Genomic DNA, 16,805 nt, shown 5'->3' on the forward strand with positions numbered 1-16,805 from the left:
CCTCAGAAACATTACCAGCTGGATTTAGGCTAACCACAACATCGGGACAGTCAAGGAAGATGACAACGGATGGTACAGTACTTACACATTTCCGCTTCGCACATAAAAAAAAGCTTGTCTAGCAGAAGCTGCTATAGTCCTGACCTTGCTAGCATCCTGGGATTGATTCTTTCCTTGCGTTGGTTTGCTCTGCTTGGAATTTGCTTTGCTTTCATACAGAAAGACTCGCTTGGAAAGTACTGATGCATGGTATCTATGATATGTTTTTCTCATTTTAGAAATTATAACATCCTACAGGGAGCTAATGTCCACATTTAGGAAGAATGATAGACATCTGAATGGTTTCTATTCCTGAAGTAAATAATTTAACACTTAAGTAACTACTATAACCCTCTGTGTTGAATTTACTAAGAAATTTGGACTCATCAGATAATCTTAGCCTTTGCCCAGGGCACGGCCTAAGAAAGCACAACTGCGAGAAGAGAAGCAACACATAGTCAACAGAAATCTCTCAGTGCTTCCTTCTGTGGACATTAGGCTTTTCGCAAAGAAAAAGTTATTTTACACAAGAAATACTTTTGAAATCATATTCATAAGATTGTTCTGTTTACTAGATGTTACAAAGAGATAGTCTCATCCTCTTCATGAAGATAAGCATCATGAATGATTATTTGTTATAACTGTTCTGGTTCTTGAAATTAGTTACAGCATAAACTAACTTTAGTTCAGATTTAGAATAAAGTTGGTTCAAATGTATTGTTAACTTCTCAGGACTGTGAAACATGTTAACACTAATTTTAAGCATCTTGAATTGCTTATGCATTTTGCTAAGTTCTCAAACGCTTAGAGAAAAAACAGTATACTATATTGAGTTCTATAAGAAAAATCGTCCCATCAAAGCAAGCACCCCAGGGAGGATACATAACACATTGAAAACTCAGTTGAATTACATGAGAATACTTTTTTATTAGATACTTGGTCTAGAGACTAGAAGTGAGCGACTTATGTCTGAACGAAGGAAGGACCTAGGACTATGTTAAGGATCCCTTTTTGTAGGGAAACGATATCTTTCTCATCTGAAATCGTACTGTCAGTCATCCAAGACCCTCTAAAGCCCTTTTCTCCATTTGCAGTGGCTTCATCAAGATTGCAGAGGTTAGACAACTCCACTGTTCGTACATACTCATGTTGACCAAGCCACTCAAAGGAGGCAGCACTGACCTGCTGTGAGTAGTTCCCCCTTGGCTGTAACAACCCACACAATGGAACCTACTAAAATAGTACCTAGAGACTGCACCCTTTGGTGTGCTGTAGCAGTGCAGAGGTGAGATGACCCCTTTGAATTGCTAGAGCGGGGAAAGGAATCTTTTTATCTTAGTCTATTTCCAGTCACCATCTGTCTGCTGTGGTTCAAGTCCTGACCACTGGAGATCTGTCACACAATGCTACCCAAAGTAGAAGACCACATTGGAGCAAGGGCAAGAGTGTGTAACTCTTGAATCTGCCAAAGTAGAGAATGATTTAAATAAGTTCAGTGAATAGTGACAGAAACAAAAACAAATCAGGTGGTTTTACATAAGAAAGGCAGAATTTGTGTATAAAAGTGATACAAGGAAGCAATGACAGCTTACCTTGTGCTGTTTATTCATTCCCTTGAACTAAGCTCTAAACAATTTCTTGTTGGTCTTCTGGCTCTAAGTGGAAATATATCTGCTGCCGAATTTGGGTCATGTTTGCTGACAAAACAAAAAGTCTCCAGATAAGAGATTTAATTTCATAATTCATAGCTTCAAAGTATATAGTAATTGGCTGATGGACTTCCAAAATAGTTTATAATGTATTCTACACATTGCCTGAGTAACTGAATACTTCACTAATTTACAAATAGCTAATACGTTTGCTTGCTTTTTTAGTTCTTTGCAAGTAGATTAATTCTACCAGTAATTATTTTCTGTGCATGGCATTCTAGTTCATATTTCATTTCCTGCTAAACTAGATTAAGATATTCTAGTACAACAGATTTTTACTTTGGTTCCATAGTAACTCTCATTATGAAAGTAAATCAGATGATTTACTTTGCTTTGATGACAGCTTAAATAGTATTATGACTGAAAAGAATCAGTGATACCATAGCACTGACACACTTCTGTTAAATATATACTATTAACATCACATTCTCAAGACAATTCAACTGAGCTAACTTTAAGAGCTCTAACGTATATGAACTAGAATATTAACATACTTCATGAAGTCAATTCAACCCAATTTATTCATGAGACAGTTGCAATGCTCCATTTTGTTTGACTTTTTATGTTGGCACTTCAGACCTGTTCTCCAAGGTGAAATAAATAGCATTTCTAAGTTTCCAGTGCACAAAGCTCAGAACAGTGAATGTTAAAGTGCTGCTGGGTGGATTTTGATGCTGGGAATAGGCACGTTGCATGGAAGGACAGCAGAGTAGAGAAGTGAAGTTTAGCACTCTGGAAGCTGACAACCCCCCGCCTTATGTATTTTAGATGCTGTCTTTTCAGTCTACTCTACCTAAAGTGCACTACCATCTTAGAAGACAAGCCGTGAGACACCTCTGTGAAGATGGAATTCGAAGGGACTAACAAGCAGTGCTGTAAGAAATGCTCAAAATGTTTTGGGGGGAGTCAGTTATCAACTTGATTAGTTTACTATAATTGTAAGAAAAAATGCTTACTTAACTCATTTGAATAATAAGCATCATCCACATCATAAATTCTGTACAACAGATGTTTTATGAAAAGGAGCCACTTGTTTTTCATGTTTAATGTAATATACTAGGCATTAATGTATTACTGTGTATTTCTTTTTAAATGTGTAAGTCTTCTGTAAATGGATATAAATATGATTTTTTAAAAAATAAAATATATGGTTCATGGAGTCTCGAGTGCAAACATTTGACAATTCCAAGTACTGTTTGTATTTTACCATTCCACTGTTTTTACAGTTTTTGAATTGTAACAGTCAATATGTTTTCTTGAAGTGTGAAACATGCTTCAGGATGTTCCTCCTTCAAGTCTGTCAGTACTTAAAGCTGAACACCTGCCTCTGATCATGTAAAAAACAAAAAAACAAAAAAACAAAAACAAAGATTGATTTAACCTGGAACTGGAGCCAAAAAGACCTCAAAGGCAATCAGGGATGTCCTATAACTTCAGAAATAGCACTGTGATGGCTCGATCTCCTTTTCAATACAAAATAAAGCCAAACTGTTTACAAGAGTCAAAAGCAACTACTTAAATTTATATATAAAATGCATTATCTTGTTACCTGTGGACCAACTTGGGGGGAAAAATGTCTTTATTGAGAACCACTTGTTCATTAAAATGCCTTGAGCTGCCAAACAGCAGGGGATAGTGACTATTGGCCACTGCAGTTGGAGGCTCATTTCCATCAGAAAAAATGAAACCCTAGAAAAGTGTTCCTTTTGTCACTGTAAAAGGGTATTAGCCACTCTCATGTCTAATGTTATAAGTTTTTAAGCCGAGATGGCCTTGCTATGACTTCCCTGAAGTCAGTCTTATCAGAGGATATAAAGGAAAGACAGAACGATGAACATATATAGTGTATAAAAGTATAGAAGAGTAATCTCTTCCCTGTGGCTATATTTGGTGGTGTTATTGTTGTTAATTCCTCGTTTATATGGGAGATTTCAAAGTACAACTATTTAATAATACCATTTATCTATCTGCTGATTTCCCACTGCCTGATCTTAAGCGCAAGACCTGTCATTAGTAAACTTTTTGTATCTTAATTTGCTGTTTGCACGTACATAAACATTTGTTTTGATGTCTATTTTTGTTGAACAGATTCAATCAAAAGGTAATGGTACAGAAACCCTCTCCGTTGTCAATAAAAACAAGTACTTCCAGTTGTCTGTTTAAGCTTCATTTTCTAGTCACATGTACATGAAGTATAATGAAAATCATTCTGTTACTTACTCTGTCCACTGGTTTGCTGCAAACAGCAGTCAGCCACAAGAGGGAGTGTTAAACTTGTCTATGGAGCTGATTTTACATTTTCTCCATTTGATCCCTAACCAGAAATAACGGGAAAGAGCTCATTTGAATATGGGGACCAGGGTTCATAAAGAATAGAATATACAAAGCATGATATTCAATGCCTTTACTTGATGTACTCCTATAGACTTGTGAACCGCTTTGTCTTACGGTAAAAAAAAAAAAAAGAAACATGAATGGTCTATAATAGATTCTAACATACAGCTACTTCCCCAAAAAAAGTAGAAATGCCTTATTTTTTTTTTAAAAAAAATAGTTTTTATTCTAAAATCCATTTACTGGAGTAAGCTCAGATTCCTCCTTTCCCCATATTCCTCCTCCTGACTACCAACATTATGGATTCTTCAATTTTTAATGATTAGGGCCTCTGTAATACTGTTTTGTGTAAAGAAAACTGCTTTTCAAATGTAAAGTCAGGCCTCTTTTGAATGCACTTATTTTCCCTAAGCAAAATAACTCATTCAGTTGCAAACACTTTTCTATAGATGCCAGAAGCAGCAAGGAGGAGGCTTTTTCCAGTTACTTAATCCATAAAAAATCATAAAAATGACACAGAACATGCATCTTAGCATACTTAAGCATCACTGCATTTTTAGTAGTATCTTATTTTCTTACAACATCTAATTCAAATAATTCAACCCCGTTTTAAGTGCTGTCTAGCTAAAGTACTTTCTGAAAAGCTTTTCAAAAAATACCTTTTTCATCACCTCTCAGATTGTATTCAGGCTGGTCTGTAGTTTACTTTTCTTCCTTCATTTTTGCTCACATTCTGCAAAGGAATTAAATTTCCTAGACTCCAGTAAGTTGCTTGCACAATGTCATGCACCATTTTCTAAATTCACTTACCTGTATCATGTGCCAACCTCACTTGCTGCGTGTCCCATCTGATTTGATTACCAGGAAACATTTGCAAGAGAGGGAGTTAGGGAGTTAAGATATAACCTTTAAGCAGTTCTTGGATCCGCCCAAGTTCATATCTTGCAGATGAACAATGATGCACATTCATCTGAAGACTTTGCTATTTCAAATGAACAGCTTCTCAAACAAAGGAATTTTAATATTAAGACATTAAAAAGCGACCAGGTATAATAAGCACAATGTACTCCACTAGAAGAAACGCAACAGCTCAGAATCATAGCATCATTCTGCTTGGTTTGACGCAGACCAAACACATAATTACATGTATTTTTTTTTAAGCACAACTATCAAAAAGGCCAATTTAAGCCAAAAAATAATTTTAAAATTCATTTATTTTGTAGCAAACAGTTCCAAAAAGCCAGCATTTTCAAAAGTTTTTTTTATACAGATTATAAATTGTTTAAGGCAAACTCACCTATCTTGTATATTTCACGTTCCAGAAAAGTGTAACAGCCTACTACTGATAAGATTCAGAAATGCCTTGAAAGCCACAGAAAATACAAGGGATATACTTTGTGTGTTTATTCTTTGAACTCTGCTGTCATTTAGAATCAAACAAGCTACATATGTAACCACCTGTATCTAAATTAGTTGGTACATTCTCAACTCGCTAAACACTTTTTAAAATGCTGAACAATTTCAGGAAAGTTTACCTGGGAATCAAAAATTTTAAGGAATTCTTTGAAAAATTGAGATGTTTAAGAAAAAAAAGAAGTTGGGTTTTCCTTCAACAGGGCTCTTACTCAGGTACTATGTCCCTCCTGAGCTACATTCTGCTGAATCTGAGTAAGGGCTGCTACTCAGAGGATTAAAACTCCAATATTCATCAAATCTGTTGTCTGCTGAATACTCAGGCCATGTGACCCATGTCCAGTTCCAAAGCTCCTTTTAATATCGCCTACCTGCATGTTTAGAACAACATTTATTCATCGACAGTTTTCTTGCTGCTCTAAATGCATTTTGTACATCCTTGGGAACTATAGAGTCAACTACAGATCCAGGGCGTGGGGAAGGTCTCCCAGGAGCCCCATCTGTCAGGTTCTCTGTGGGATGCGTTGGTTTCCCTAGCCTAAACCACTATCTACCTGAAGGAGGTGCTGTAACGCTGGCGTCCTGCCTTCCCTCCGCTACCTTGGCCAGGCAAGTCCTCCCTCCCAAGAAAACAATTTCAGATGTCTAAAAATTATTTATATACTCTCATTTGGTCTTTTTTCCTTAAAAACAGTTTTGGCATCCAAGAGTATTATGTAGCTTTAGAAAACAATTTCCAGATGAAATATTTTCATTATTCTCTGGCAATCATAGGATTTTTCTATTTTTGGAGTCGAAGCTACACATTCTACATTTCAGGAAATGGCTTTAAGTGTCACCTGCAGATAAAGTTTATAGGGGGTATCATTTTTAAGAATCATACACACACATCCAATTTTCTTAAAACAGTAAACAGTATATAACAAACTATGCTGCAACTTCCTGGCAATCATTCTGAATTGGTCAAAGCAAAGGGCTCATTCTTTCATTAGTCTTCATTAGGCTTGTTTTACATCAAGCTCTACAATTCACATTTCAGCTTGCAAGTAATTTCCATTTACATATGTATTTCTGAGAAATAGCTCAAATAACTTAATTCCAGTGAGAAAATGAAATTCAGAATAGAAAAAAAGAAAATGTCACAATGCCTGTTTCAGCACTTCTTCTATCTGCCCAAAAATATTGGGGTCTTCGATTGTAGGCGATACCTGAAAAGAAACTCAATGTCAAAGGAAGGCTTCACATTGAACCACTTCCCTCTTCACTCCCTAAGGAAACGACTCTGCATGCAATGCCGCATTTCTGATCATCTCCTCATTGCATTTAGCAATGCTCAAAAAGAGGGAACTTAATACTTGGAATTCTGTCTTTAGTCTTGCATTGGTCTTAGTACTTTTGTTAGTCTCTCTTAAGATCCTTTCTATGCAGGTGTTGAAAGTAGTACATGTATGTCCTGACAAACACCCGTGTGAGTCAACTTTGCCGTGGTATTGCTTTGTCTTAGATCTTGATGTTAAAAATACATGTATTAGTGTTGATACTACATACATACAGACTAAAACATGTGTTAAATTCATCCCAAACATTCCTAAAATTTTCATCCAGGAGAAATAATTACTATGTATTGAATTTAAAATTACAACAATATAAACATATTTTGGAAGCCCAAAATATTTACCTTTCTCATTCACTCATAATCATTAATAACCATAATAAAAAATCTAACTTCAACAGGATTGAATTTTCACACACATTTTAGTTTAACTGAAATTATCACGAACAATAAAATAATTTTCACAAATTGGTACTTAAAATCAAAACATATGGCCTTTACTAGTCTTTTCTTTCCCAGGATCATACCAATTTAGAGAAAATGACTACGCAATTTTCCCTTAAACATTAAAAATGTACTCTCATGTGTTTTCTTGGAACACAATTCATACTTAAAAATAATGTTTAAAGAGTTATTCTGATTAAAATTAAAACATTAAAAACCCTCGTTCACTTACCTTATATGGCTTGCCATTGACAAGGGCAGACAGAATGTTCCGAGGAATTTTGCCAGATCTGGTTTTGGGTAACTGTTTGACAAACACTGCATTTCGAAAAGCAGCCACAGGACCAATGGTCTGTCTAACATGTTTCACAATTTCTTCCAACACCTGTTCCTCTGTTGCATTTGTTTCTAGGGGAAAAGTTTGAAAGGTAAGCCCTAAATTAATTTTGCTTTATTTGGAGCCCAAAGCATCAGAGAAGACCACAATCTCACCATTTCTCAACACACAGAGTGCTAAGGGGACATGACCTTTCAGAGGATCTTCCTTGCCGACAACAGCACAGTCTGCAACAGCACCGTGAGAGAGGATTGACTGTAAGAAAAAAGAAAGGTGTCCATTTAAAATACATGTGTACACATGCACATACACATGGGTAGCCATCGGCACCAGGGCTTGGGATGCGGCTCAGAGAACACGCATATCCCATGTCAAAGTGCCTGCATTCAAGCCCTACTCCTAACTTCAGCTTCCTGCTAACAGACCTCCTGGGCAGCAAGACGAGATGGGCATAAGTCCTTGGATGCCAGCTTCAGCCTCACCCAGTCCCAGCTGTCTTGAGAATTCAGGGAGTGTGCACTCTTCTAGCTCGCGCGCTCTTTTCCCCTCTAACTCTCTAAATAAATTAACACATAAAAAATTCATGTGCAAAAATTTTAAAGCTACATTTGCGGCCTAGCATCATAGCACAGCAGGTGAAACTGCCACCCACAGTGCCAGTATTCCAACTGTGCATTCGTTCAAGTCCCTGTCCTGTTCTCCTGCCATTTTGGATAGGAATAAACAGGTGAAAAATCTTTCCCTATAACTCTGTCTTTCAAAGAAATATAGTAACATTTTAAAAAATAATCTTAGGGATAGGTGTTTGGCAGTAGATGCCTTATCAGAGTACCTAGGTTTGATCCTGGCTCCTGTTTCCAATCCAACTTCTTTTTAATGTTTACCACTGGAGGCAGCTGGTGGTTCAAGTACTTGCATACCTGCTGCCCACATGGGAGACCTGGACTGAGTCTTGCAATACTAACCTCAGACTGGCCCAGGTCCGGCTGCCTTAAGGATTTGAAGAGTAAAAGGGCTGGGTGGATGATCTCTGCCTGTCTCTTTGCATCTCTGCCTTTCAAACAACATGAAATTTTTTAAAAATTAGAGGTATATCTACCTCAATGCAATAAATTCTGAAACAGAAGCAGCCATTTCTTAATACAAATTTTCTGCAAACTTTAGGCCCTCTGCATGCATGGTTTCCAAAATTGTTTTTACATCAAAATAAGTATCTTTCACTGCCATTTTCTTCAAATTTATAAAGCACACATGTATATTTATGGGCGCACAAAATTGCACTTGGGAAAATCATAAATACAAATAACCTGGAATTTACCAATGAGTGAAAATTTACTACTAAACTACCTCATTACTATTGATGTGAATAGCTAGAACTTTGATGATTCCCTTCATAGTGTAACAATAACCAAAACCAATTTCTTGGCTTTTGTAGAAAGTAAATGTATTTCTATTTACCACTTACAAATGAAATTGGACAAAGTGTGCAGTGGATCCCACACATACACAAAGTATGATGGGTTTCCACACACAGGCATCCTCACGGAAATTTGATTGTGCTATCAAAACCACACCTTCCACGGTCATTCGAGTTTTCCCTGTAGTTAAACAGTGAATTTATTTTGGGGTCTGTTAGTGAAGAGTGAATGAAGAATCCTACCATTTGAGTGACTACCAATCCAGAAAGATGACATGAAGGAAGAACCTGGACATAGAAGCCATTACTGACATCAAATAATCTCCCTGACATGGGAGCATTTCCATATTGCTCACCATAAGCTCTCAGTGCTGTAAGCAACAAAGCAGTTATGAGTCTGGAACCAAAAGTTCCCATAGGTTGAAATATACATATGAAAGACAGATGTATTAGAGATGGAGAAATACTACGCTGCTGTGATCATATTCAGTCTAGGCACTTGGTGCATCAGTTAAGGCCTCGGTAGGAACACCTGTCCCCAGGTCAGTGGCTCTGTGTTTAACTCCTGACTCTGGCTCCAGAGTTGAGCTTCCTATTAATGTGGAGTTTGACAGACAGTGGATGATGATCACTTAAGTAATCAGACCCCTGCCACTCACAAGGGAGACGTGGATTAAACTAGTAGCTCCCTTCTTCAAACTGGCTCAGCCTCAGCTGTTGCACCAATTTTGGGGATGAAGCAGCATATGGAAGATCATTTCTTCTGTCTCTCTTTTCCTTTCTCTCAAAAGAAATGAATGTTCAAAAATCCTTTGCCTAGACTATAGCCTCTTCTGACACATACATATATGCGTGTATGTATTTTATCTAAAATGAGCAAATTGCATGCATTTCACAATGTAGATTTAGGAGCATAGTGATACTTCCCACACTACCCTCCCACTTGCCCACATTCCCCACCTATAATTCCCTTCCTTATTTATAGTGTAAAGACACACTGATTGGCTGGGAAGTGTTGGCGAGGGACACAGACAGGGAGGGCTCCCGGGCAAGAGTTTTAAAGAATTCAGCAGTGGAGAAATCGTGGGAGACAGAGTTACCATGCATCAGCAGAGACAGATGGGCTGAGAGGCCGTGGGCAGAGTTGCTTGCAGAGACTGGAGCTCTCTGGCAGCAAGGTGGGAAAGGCAGACGTCAGAGGTGCAGGGGGCATTTCCTGGTGTGGCAAACCACAGGATCAAGCCGATCCCGTGTATAGGTACAAGCCAGGACAGAGGAATGAAATGAGGTTCCTTCAAGTCTGAGAGAAGGTAGAGGACACACCTGTTTCCGCTGATCCCGGCCAGCAGTGGGCACCATCTTGGCACAGGTGATCACACTCAGATTGCCAGAGTGTCCTAAGTGTGCACCTGGGTTGGCATGAGCGTGCACCTAGATCTCTGCTAGAATGAATTTCACTGCTCTGTGTTTCCCACTGACTTCGCATCTTATGGGTACCGTCAGGAAAACAGGCTTGTTACCAAGTGACCCAGCTTTTTTGCCGGTTCCTTCCAGAAAACTGATACACATTATGAACACATCTAGCATCTCGCACCTTCTCTCAAGAAAATAGGTCTGTGTTTCTGCCCCATAAATAATGCTTATGAATGCCCTATATGCAGAAATAGGCAATGACAACAATCATAATCAAAGAAGGCAGAAAGTGGAGAATATCCTAATAAAGCTACAATGGAAATCTAAAGTAAACTAAGAAAAACTTTGTTTAAAATATAGGACCAAGTTGCTACCTTTCAATAATACCCTCACTCCAATAAAACACAGAGACTGGCTCTTTGGATTGAAAAAAACAGGACCCATCTATCTGCTGCCAACAAGAAATACATCTCACCAATAAAGATATGAACAGACTGAAAATGAAAGGATGAAAAAGATATTCTCTGCCAATCAAGAAAAAAAAAGGAGCAAATGTGTCTATCCTAATACACAACAAAATAGACCATTACACAAAAACTATTAAAACAGATAGGGTACTGCATAGTGGTTAGGAATCAATTCAATGAGAAGAAGTGACTACACTAAATGTATATGCACCCAATGTCAAGACTCCTGTATATTTAAAATAACTGTTCATTGATATAAAGGGGGAAATACACTTCAATACTAAAGGACTCAGGAGCCTCACTGCTGAGTTCTACTAAACCTTTCAAGAATTAATTCTCATTCTTCACAATCTATTCAAAAGATTAAGAAAGGAAGCAATTTCCCCAAACTCCTATGAAAACATCACCTTAATTCTAAAACCAGAAAAAGAAACAGAGAAAGGGAACTATAGGCCAATATCCCAGATGAATATAGATGCAAAAAATCTTCAAATAAATACTAATCAAATTCAACGCTACATCAGAAAAATCATTTACGCAGACTAACTGGAAGTCATCCCTGGTGTACAGGGATGTTAAACACATGCAAATCAGTAAATGTGATACACCATGTTAACAAACTGAATTAAAAAAAAACCTGAAAATATGACATCCTGGATCAAATTTAGAATAGAAGGATCATTCCTCAACACAATCAAGGCAATATGTGAAAATGAAACAATGCCAACATCATATTGAATGGGGAAGAGAAGGAAGCCTGTCCACTAAGATCAGGAGCCAGACAAGGATGTCCATTCTCACCACTGCTATTCAATGTAGTCCTCGAATTTTCACCCAGAACTATTAGATAAGAAAGAGAAATCAAAGTGATTCACGTTGGGAAGGAGAAAGTCAAGCTATCCCTGTATGCAGACTTTCTGTATGGGAGAACCAAAAGATTCTACTAGCAGAGTCATGGTAAACGCATTGGAAAGCCTGGTAATGTTGCAGGATACAAAAATCAACACACAAGTCATTGGCCTTTGTATACACAAACAATTCCATGGCTGAGAAGGAAGTCCCATCCACAGTCATGGGAAAGCAACAACAACCAAACAAAAAAAAGTTAAATACCTTCGGATACTCCACATGAGGGATTTCTACAATGAAAACTACAAACATTAAAGAAACAGAAGACAATACCAGAACATGAACAATGTGCCACAAACGAGGCAAACCAAGTGTAGGAATAATCAACTTCGGTATGTAAACAGAGCACTTTCTGAGAATCTAAAGAATACTAAATGAGAATGTGTAATATTTTGCAATATATTTAAAAACAGTATGCATACCTAGCTAATGAACTATTAAAATATACCCTTCAACAACAAAAAATAATGAAATTTTATCTTTTGCAAAATTGGACATTGCTGGGGACTGTTTTTTTTTAAAGATTTGTTTATTTTTATTGCAAAGTCAGATATTACAGAGAGGAGGGGGGAGAGTGAGGAAGATCTTCCATCCAATGGTTCACTCCCCAAGTGAGCACAACGGCCAGTGCTGTGTTGCTCTGAAGCCAGGAGCCAGGAACTTCCTCCAGGTCTCTGATGAGGGTGCAGGAACCCAAGGCTTTGGGCTATCCTTGACTGCTTTCCCAGGCCACAAGCAGGGAACTGAATGGAAAGTGGAGCTGCCGGGATTAGAACCGGTACCCATATGGGATCCTGGCATGTTCAAGGCAAGGATGTTAGCCATTAGGCCACCATGCTGGGCCCAGGGACTGTTCTTAGAAGTTTTTTCTCAGCCACGAAATGGTGTTTATAAATGGTATTGATTTAAGTGACTCCAAATCTCTACTACTTCAGGAAAACAGTGGGTATGCAGTAATAGCTCATTTGGCAGGTCTTATTCTGTCTTCTATTTATTTATTCAGTAAACAAATAATTACTAAATAACCCAAGTTGTGACACTGCATGAGGCTGAATGATGAGCAAACATAGGAAAAATAATTCTTATGATGATAGATTCTAAAAGCATGGATAAATAATCATAAATTTTATGATGAGTGAAAATGCAAAGTGAAAAGAACTCGGGCATTCAAAAATTCATGGGCAATATGTAAACACAAAATTATTCATATTTTAAATTTTGGTATCAAAGTAAACTTAATTCTTTCTTCACATGACCTTTTTGAATTCTCTCCCTAGAGCAAAAACAACCAGTTGTCTGAAAAATACATGTTTCAGGTTTTTGTTTTCTTTTACAAAGTAACATCAAGCAGATTGGAACAAAGAGCACACACTGCTTGAGCAAAGAGGAGGTGATGGGCAAAGCCCTGTGGAGGAATGACACATGTGCAGTACTGTGGCAATCCTTCAGCAGTGTAACTTACTTGTTACAAACCATAATCGAAGACCGTAACATCACCAATACTCCACTCCATAGTTTGCGTATGTTTCACCTTAGTTTCACCTTCTATGGATTTTTGAAAATATACTCAGGTAAGATATGTATCTACTAATAAACCATAACAAAGAATGCTTTCGTACCCTATCCCTAACTCACACTACACTCTGCCCATGCATCCCTCCCTTTCCCGTATCCACGGTAACTGTGGATCCTTTTGCCATCCCCTACGCCCTTTCCCAGGATTTCATATATGAAATCACACAGGCAAGGATATTTCATATTTACCTCTATTCCATCAGAGGGAATTTTGGGAAAAAGCAAACTTACTTGGTTTCATCCCAAATAACAGGATTATGGAGAGTGGCTCTCAAAGGTTATAGCAGAAATCACCAGAAATGTTACTGCAGCTGAGTCAGTTCTTGGGAGCTAGTGCAAATATGTCAGGGCTTATTTAAGAGTAAAATAGAAAAATTTGATGATAGGTTGGGTATAAATTATGAAAATGAGTGACTAAGAAGTCTTTGATTTTTGACCTGAGAAATTGCTTAGATGGTAATATCATTTTTTAAAGCCAGAAAAAAAAAACAAAGAGAACTACAATTAGGAGGCAATATCATGTAATAAGTCTTACAAATGTTTCATTGAGACCCCTTTAAGGTGGATGCAGAAATATGCAAGGTACAAAATGCATAGTTAGATGCCATGAATGTCCAGATGTTACTGTAACCTGTAAACATGGATGAGATGACTTAGCAAAACTAAAGAGAAGAGTGAAAACCTTTAAGAACTCTAACACCTAATGGCTACATGCAGAAGTTGGCAAACTGCACTAATAGGACAGAGAGAGGTAGGAAAAAGCACAGATTGAATCTGAAACTTGCAACTATAAAGCTCCAAACTTCATACTAAGAAATTTTTTTCTAGTCAAGCCAAGTTGACCCACTTTAAAACTCAAAGTCTGAACCCCTTTAAAACTCAGTGGACTCCTGGAACGTTAGGTACAAATCCAGTGTACTGTTTCACACTGCCTGTAACTAAAAACACAAATCAAAATCCCTCCTACATATTTTTGTAAGCACCTACTTCTTGAATCCTTACTGCTGTCCATCCATGTAACTTCTGACTCTTACGGTGTTAGAGTAATACATGTTAAATAAATGTGTATTTTGTTACATGTTTTACTACATTCCTTGCTGATAGGATGATGCCCTTGTCTTCTTACCTAAACACTGGAACTAAATTAATATTTTGCAATTATGCAACACTCTATTTTACCACAGCTTTAATCTAAATTCTCTAACTATTCCAACAACATTTTAATGTTATAATATCATTTACTTCTAAGATCAATATGCTTAGAGTAGACAAATTTTACTTCCAGATATCTGCTGGCAGTCACTGTAATCATTTGTCGCTGATAGGATACAGACTTGGCAGGCTAGATCTTATAATTCCACCTAATACTCCATTTTTAATGCATAAAAGTAAAGTTTTGCCTGGCCAATCTTAGCTGTCCAAAAAGATCTACTAAAATAGTCAGCGTTGCTGTAAGCCACTGTCCATGTGTTTTGAAAAATTCCAAATTATCTTTTCCAATCACTGCAGATTTTATCACCTAAAATAAATTGATGTCAAAAATTGTAGCTCGCTACTCATATGCATTGCTATTTCAATTTCACAATGTGTCTACTTAAATGAAAAAGTAGTATTTTTCCATAAGAGCAGGAGATGTTCTAACACAAGCAGCACATAACACAGTTCCCCATGGGATAATGGTTTCCCATTTTTGCATACTTGCAAACAGATTATTAAGAAACCTGTTACTACAAAAAAAAAAACCCACATTTTTCAAAATTTTGTGTCATCACTAAAAGAGGTTCCCTGCTACAGTGTAGAAACACCATGTTAGGGCCCAGCGCGGTGGCGCAGTGGTTAAGGTCCTCGCCTTGCATGCCCAGGATCCCATATGGGCACCGGTTCTAATCCCGGCGAGCCCCGCTTCCCTTCCAGCTCCCTGCCTGTGGCCTGGGAAAGCAGTCGAGGACGGCCCAAAGCTTTGGGACCCTGCACCTGCGTGGGAGACCCGGAAGAGGCTCCTGGCTTCGGATTGGGATAGCATGGGCCGTTGTGTTCACTTGGGGAGTGAATCATTGGACGGAAGATCTTCCTCTCTGTCTCTCCTCTCTGTATATCTCTCTGTATCTCTCTGTATATCCTCTCTGTATATTATTTTTTTCCAATAAAAAAATAATAAAAATAAATCTTTAAAAAAAATTAAAGAAAAACATCATATTGAGCAACCAATTTAGAAGAAGACATAAAGTGAAGTAACTTTCTGGAGGAGCCAACGCAATAAATTTTTGCATATAAAATGGTGATTTAAGAAAAGCATCAAAATGTGCACTGGTGATATTTGAGTACAGAAATAAACCAAATGCTCCATGGGGTTAAGAGGAACTCAAAGGTCATACTCATTCACTCTCCATATTTGAATCTATGCAGAATCTGTGGTTGGCTGTCATTTAACTATCTAAGAATGGATGTAGTTTTGCAGGTGAGTATACATATCTTTTATAGTGATAAGCCTCGTAGGTGCCTGCCTTTTTTGTGTTGGGAAAACTTCCATTTTTGTTTAGATTTTAGCTCATTCTAAAGGTTTCAAAGCTTGAGCTGACTAATCCACATTGGTTCCTCAATTTCAGTTACATTTTGAATATAGCTGAATTTAGAAAAGCAATCTAAATCAGGCACTCTCATGAGATGCAGTGGGAGATTTTCTTTGCAATAGAATAAAAAATTACTTCTTTCCAGTTCTTTCAGAGTAGCCTACGAAACTGTCAGAGATTTCATATCATCAATACTCAAATCAATATGTACTCAGGAAATATTTTGCAATTTTACAAATATTTCAATCCAACAGTCATTCAATAAGTGGAATTGTAATTTCAAATCATTCATTGGTGTACACTTTACAGAAATATATTTAATCTTCAATAAACCATTCTAAAATTAGTCAACAAATTATCTAACTTAAAAACAGAGTGGTCAAAACACACTTCAATGAATCCAACTCTATGTGAACACTGCTCTACGTTAGCTAAAAACATTTATTTATTTGAAAGGCAGAGTTGGGAGGGAGGGAGGAACGCAGGGAGAGGTAGAGCAAGACACGGAGAGGAAAGAAAGAGACAAAGAGAGGGAGAGAGAGACAGACAGACATCTTCCATCTAGGACTTCACTCACCATTTGGACACCATGGTCAGGGACAGGCCAGGCCAAAACTAGGAGCTGGGAACTCCATCCACGGTTCTTATTTTATAGGTGACAGGCCCAGGGTTTGGGTCATTTTCTGCCCTTTTCCTTGGTGCATTACTGGGGAGTTGTGTCAAAAGTGAAACAGCCTACACATTATCTACTGCTCCAATGGGATGTTGGTATCATAGGCACCAGCTTTATGTACTGTGCCACAAGACCAAATACAGAAAATGGAACTTGAGCTACCAATAAAGAT

General features: G+C 37.7%; 2 protein-coding genes across 13 annotated transcripts in view; one reads left to right on the top strand and one right to left on the bottom strand.

Annotated features, from left to right (window-relative positions):
• PPFIA2 (PTPRF interacting protein alpha 2) overlaps positions 1 to 3,892 on the top strand; it is a 374,197-nt gene extending 370,305 nt beyond the window's left edge. For all 12 annotated transcript variants that reach the window (XM_040989854.1, XM_040989864.1, XM_040989875.1 and 9 more), the window contains 2 exons: positions 1 to 72; positions 2,517 to 3,892. The exon at positions 1 to 72 is cut by the window's left edge and continues 88 nt beyond it. In XM_040989854.1, coding sequence (XP_040845788.1) covers positions 1 to 72; positions 2,517 to 2,545 — 101 coding nt within the window. In that variant the 3' untranslated portion in view covers positions 2,546 to 3,892. The remainder of the gene's footprint in view (positions 73 to 2,516) is intronic.
• Positions 3,893 to 5,281: 1,389 nt separating this feature from the next.
• Positions 5,282 to 16,805, bottom strand: part of ACSS3 (acyl-CoA synthetase short chain family member 3) — a 154,235-nt gene continuing 142,711 nt past the window's right edge. The window contains exons 14-16 of the mRNA XM_040989908.1: positions 7,765 to 7,864; positions 7,505 to 7,680; positions 5,282 to 6,703 (exon numbers count right to left, since the gene is read on the bottom strand). Coding sequence (XP_040845842.1) covers positions 6,635 to 6,703; positions 7,505 to 7,680; positions 7,765 to 7,864 — 345 coding nt within the window. The 3' untranslated portion in view covers positions 5,282 to 6,634. The remainder of the gene's footprint in view (positions 6,704 to 7,504; positions 7,681 to 7,764; positions 7,865 to 16,805) is intronic.

Source organism: Ochotona curzoniae, unplaced genomic scaffold, assembly GCF_017591425.1.
Source record: "Ochotona curzoniae isolate NIBS_2020 unplaced genomic scaffold, NIBS_Ocur_1.0 contig_1014, whole genome shotgun sequence".
NCBI lineage: Eukaryota > Metazoa > Chordata > Mammalia > Lagomorpha > Ochotonidae > Ochotona > Ochotona curzoniae.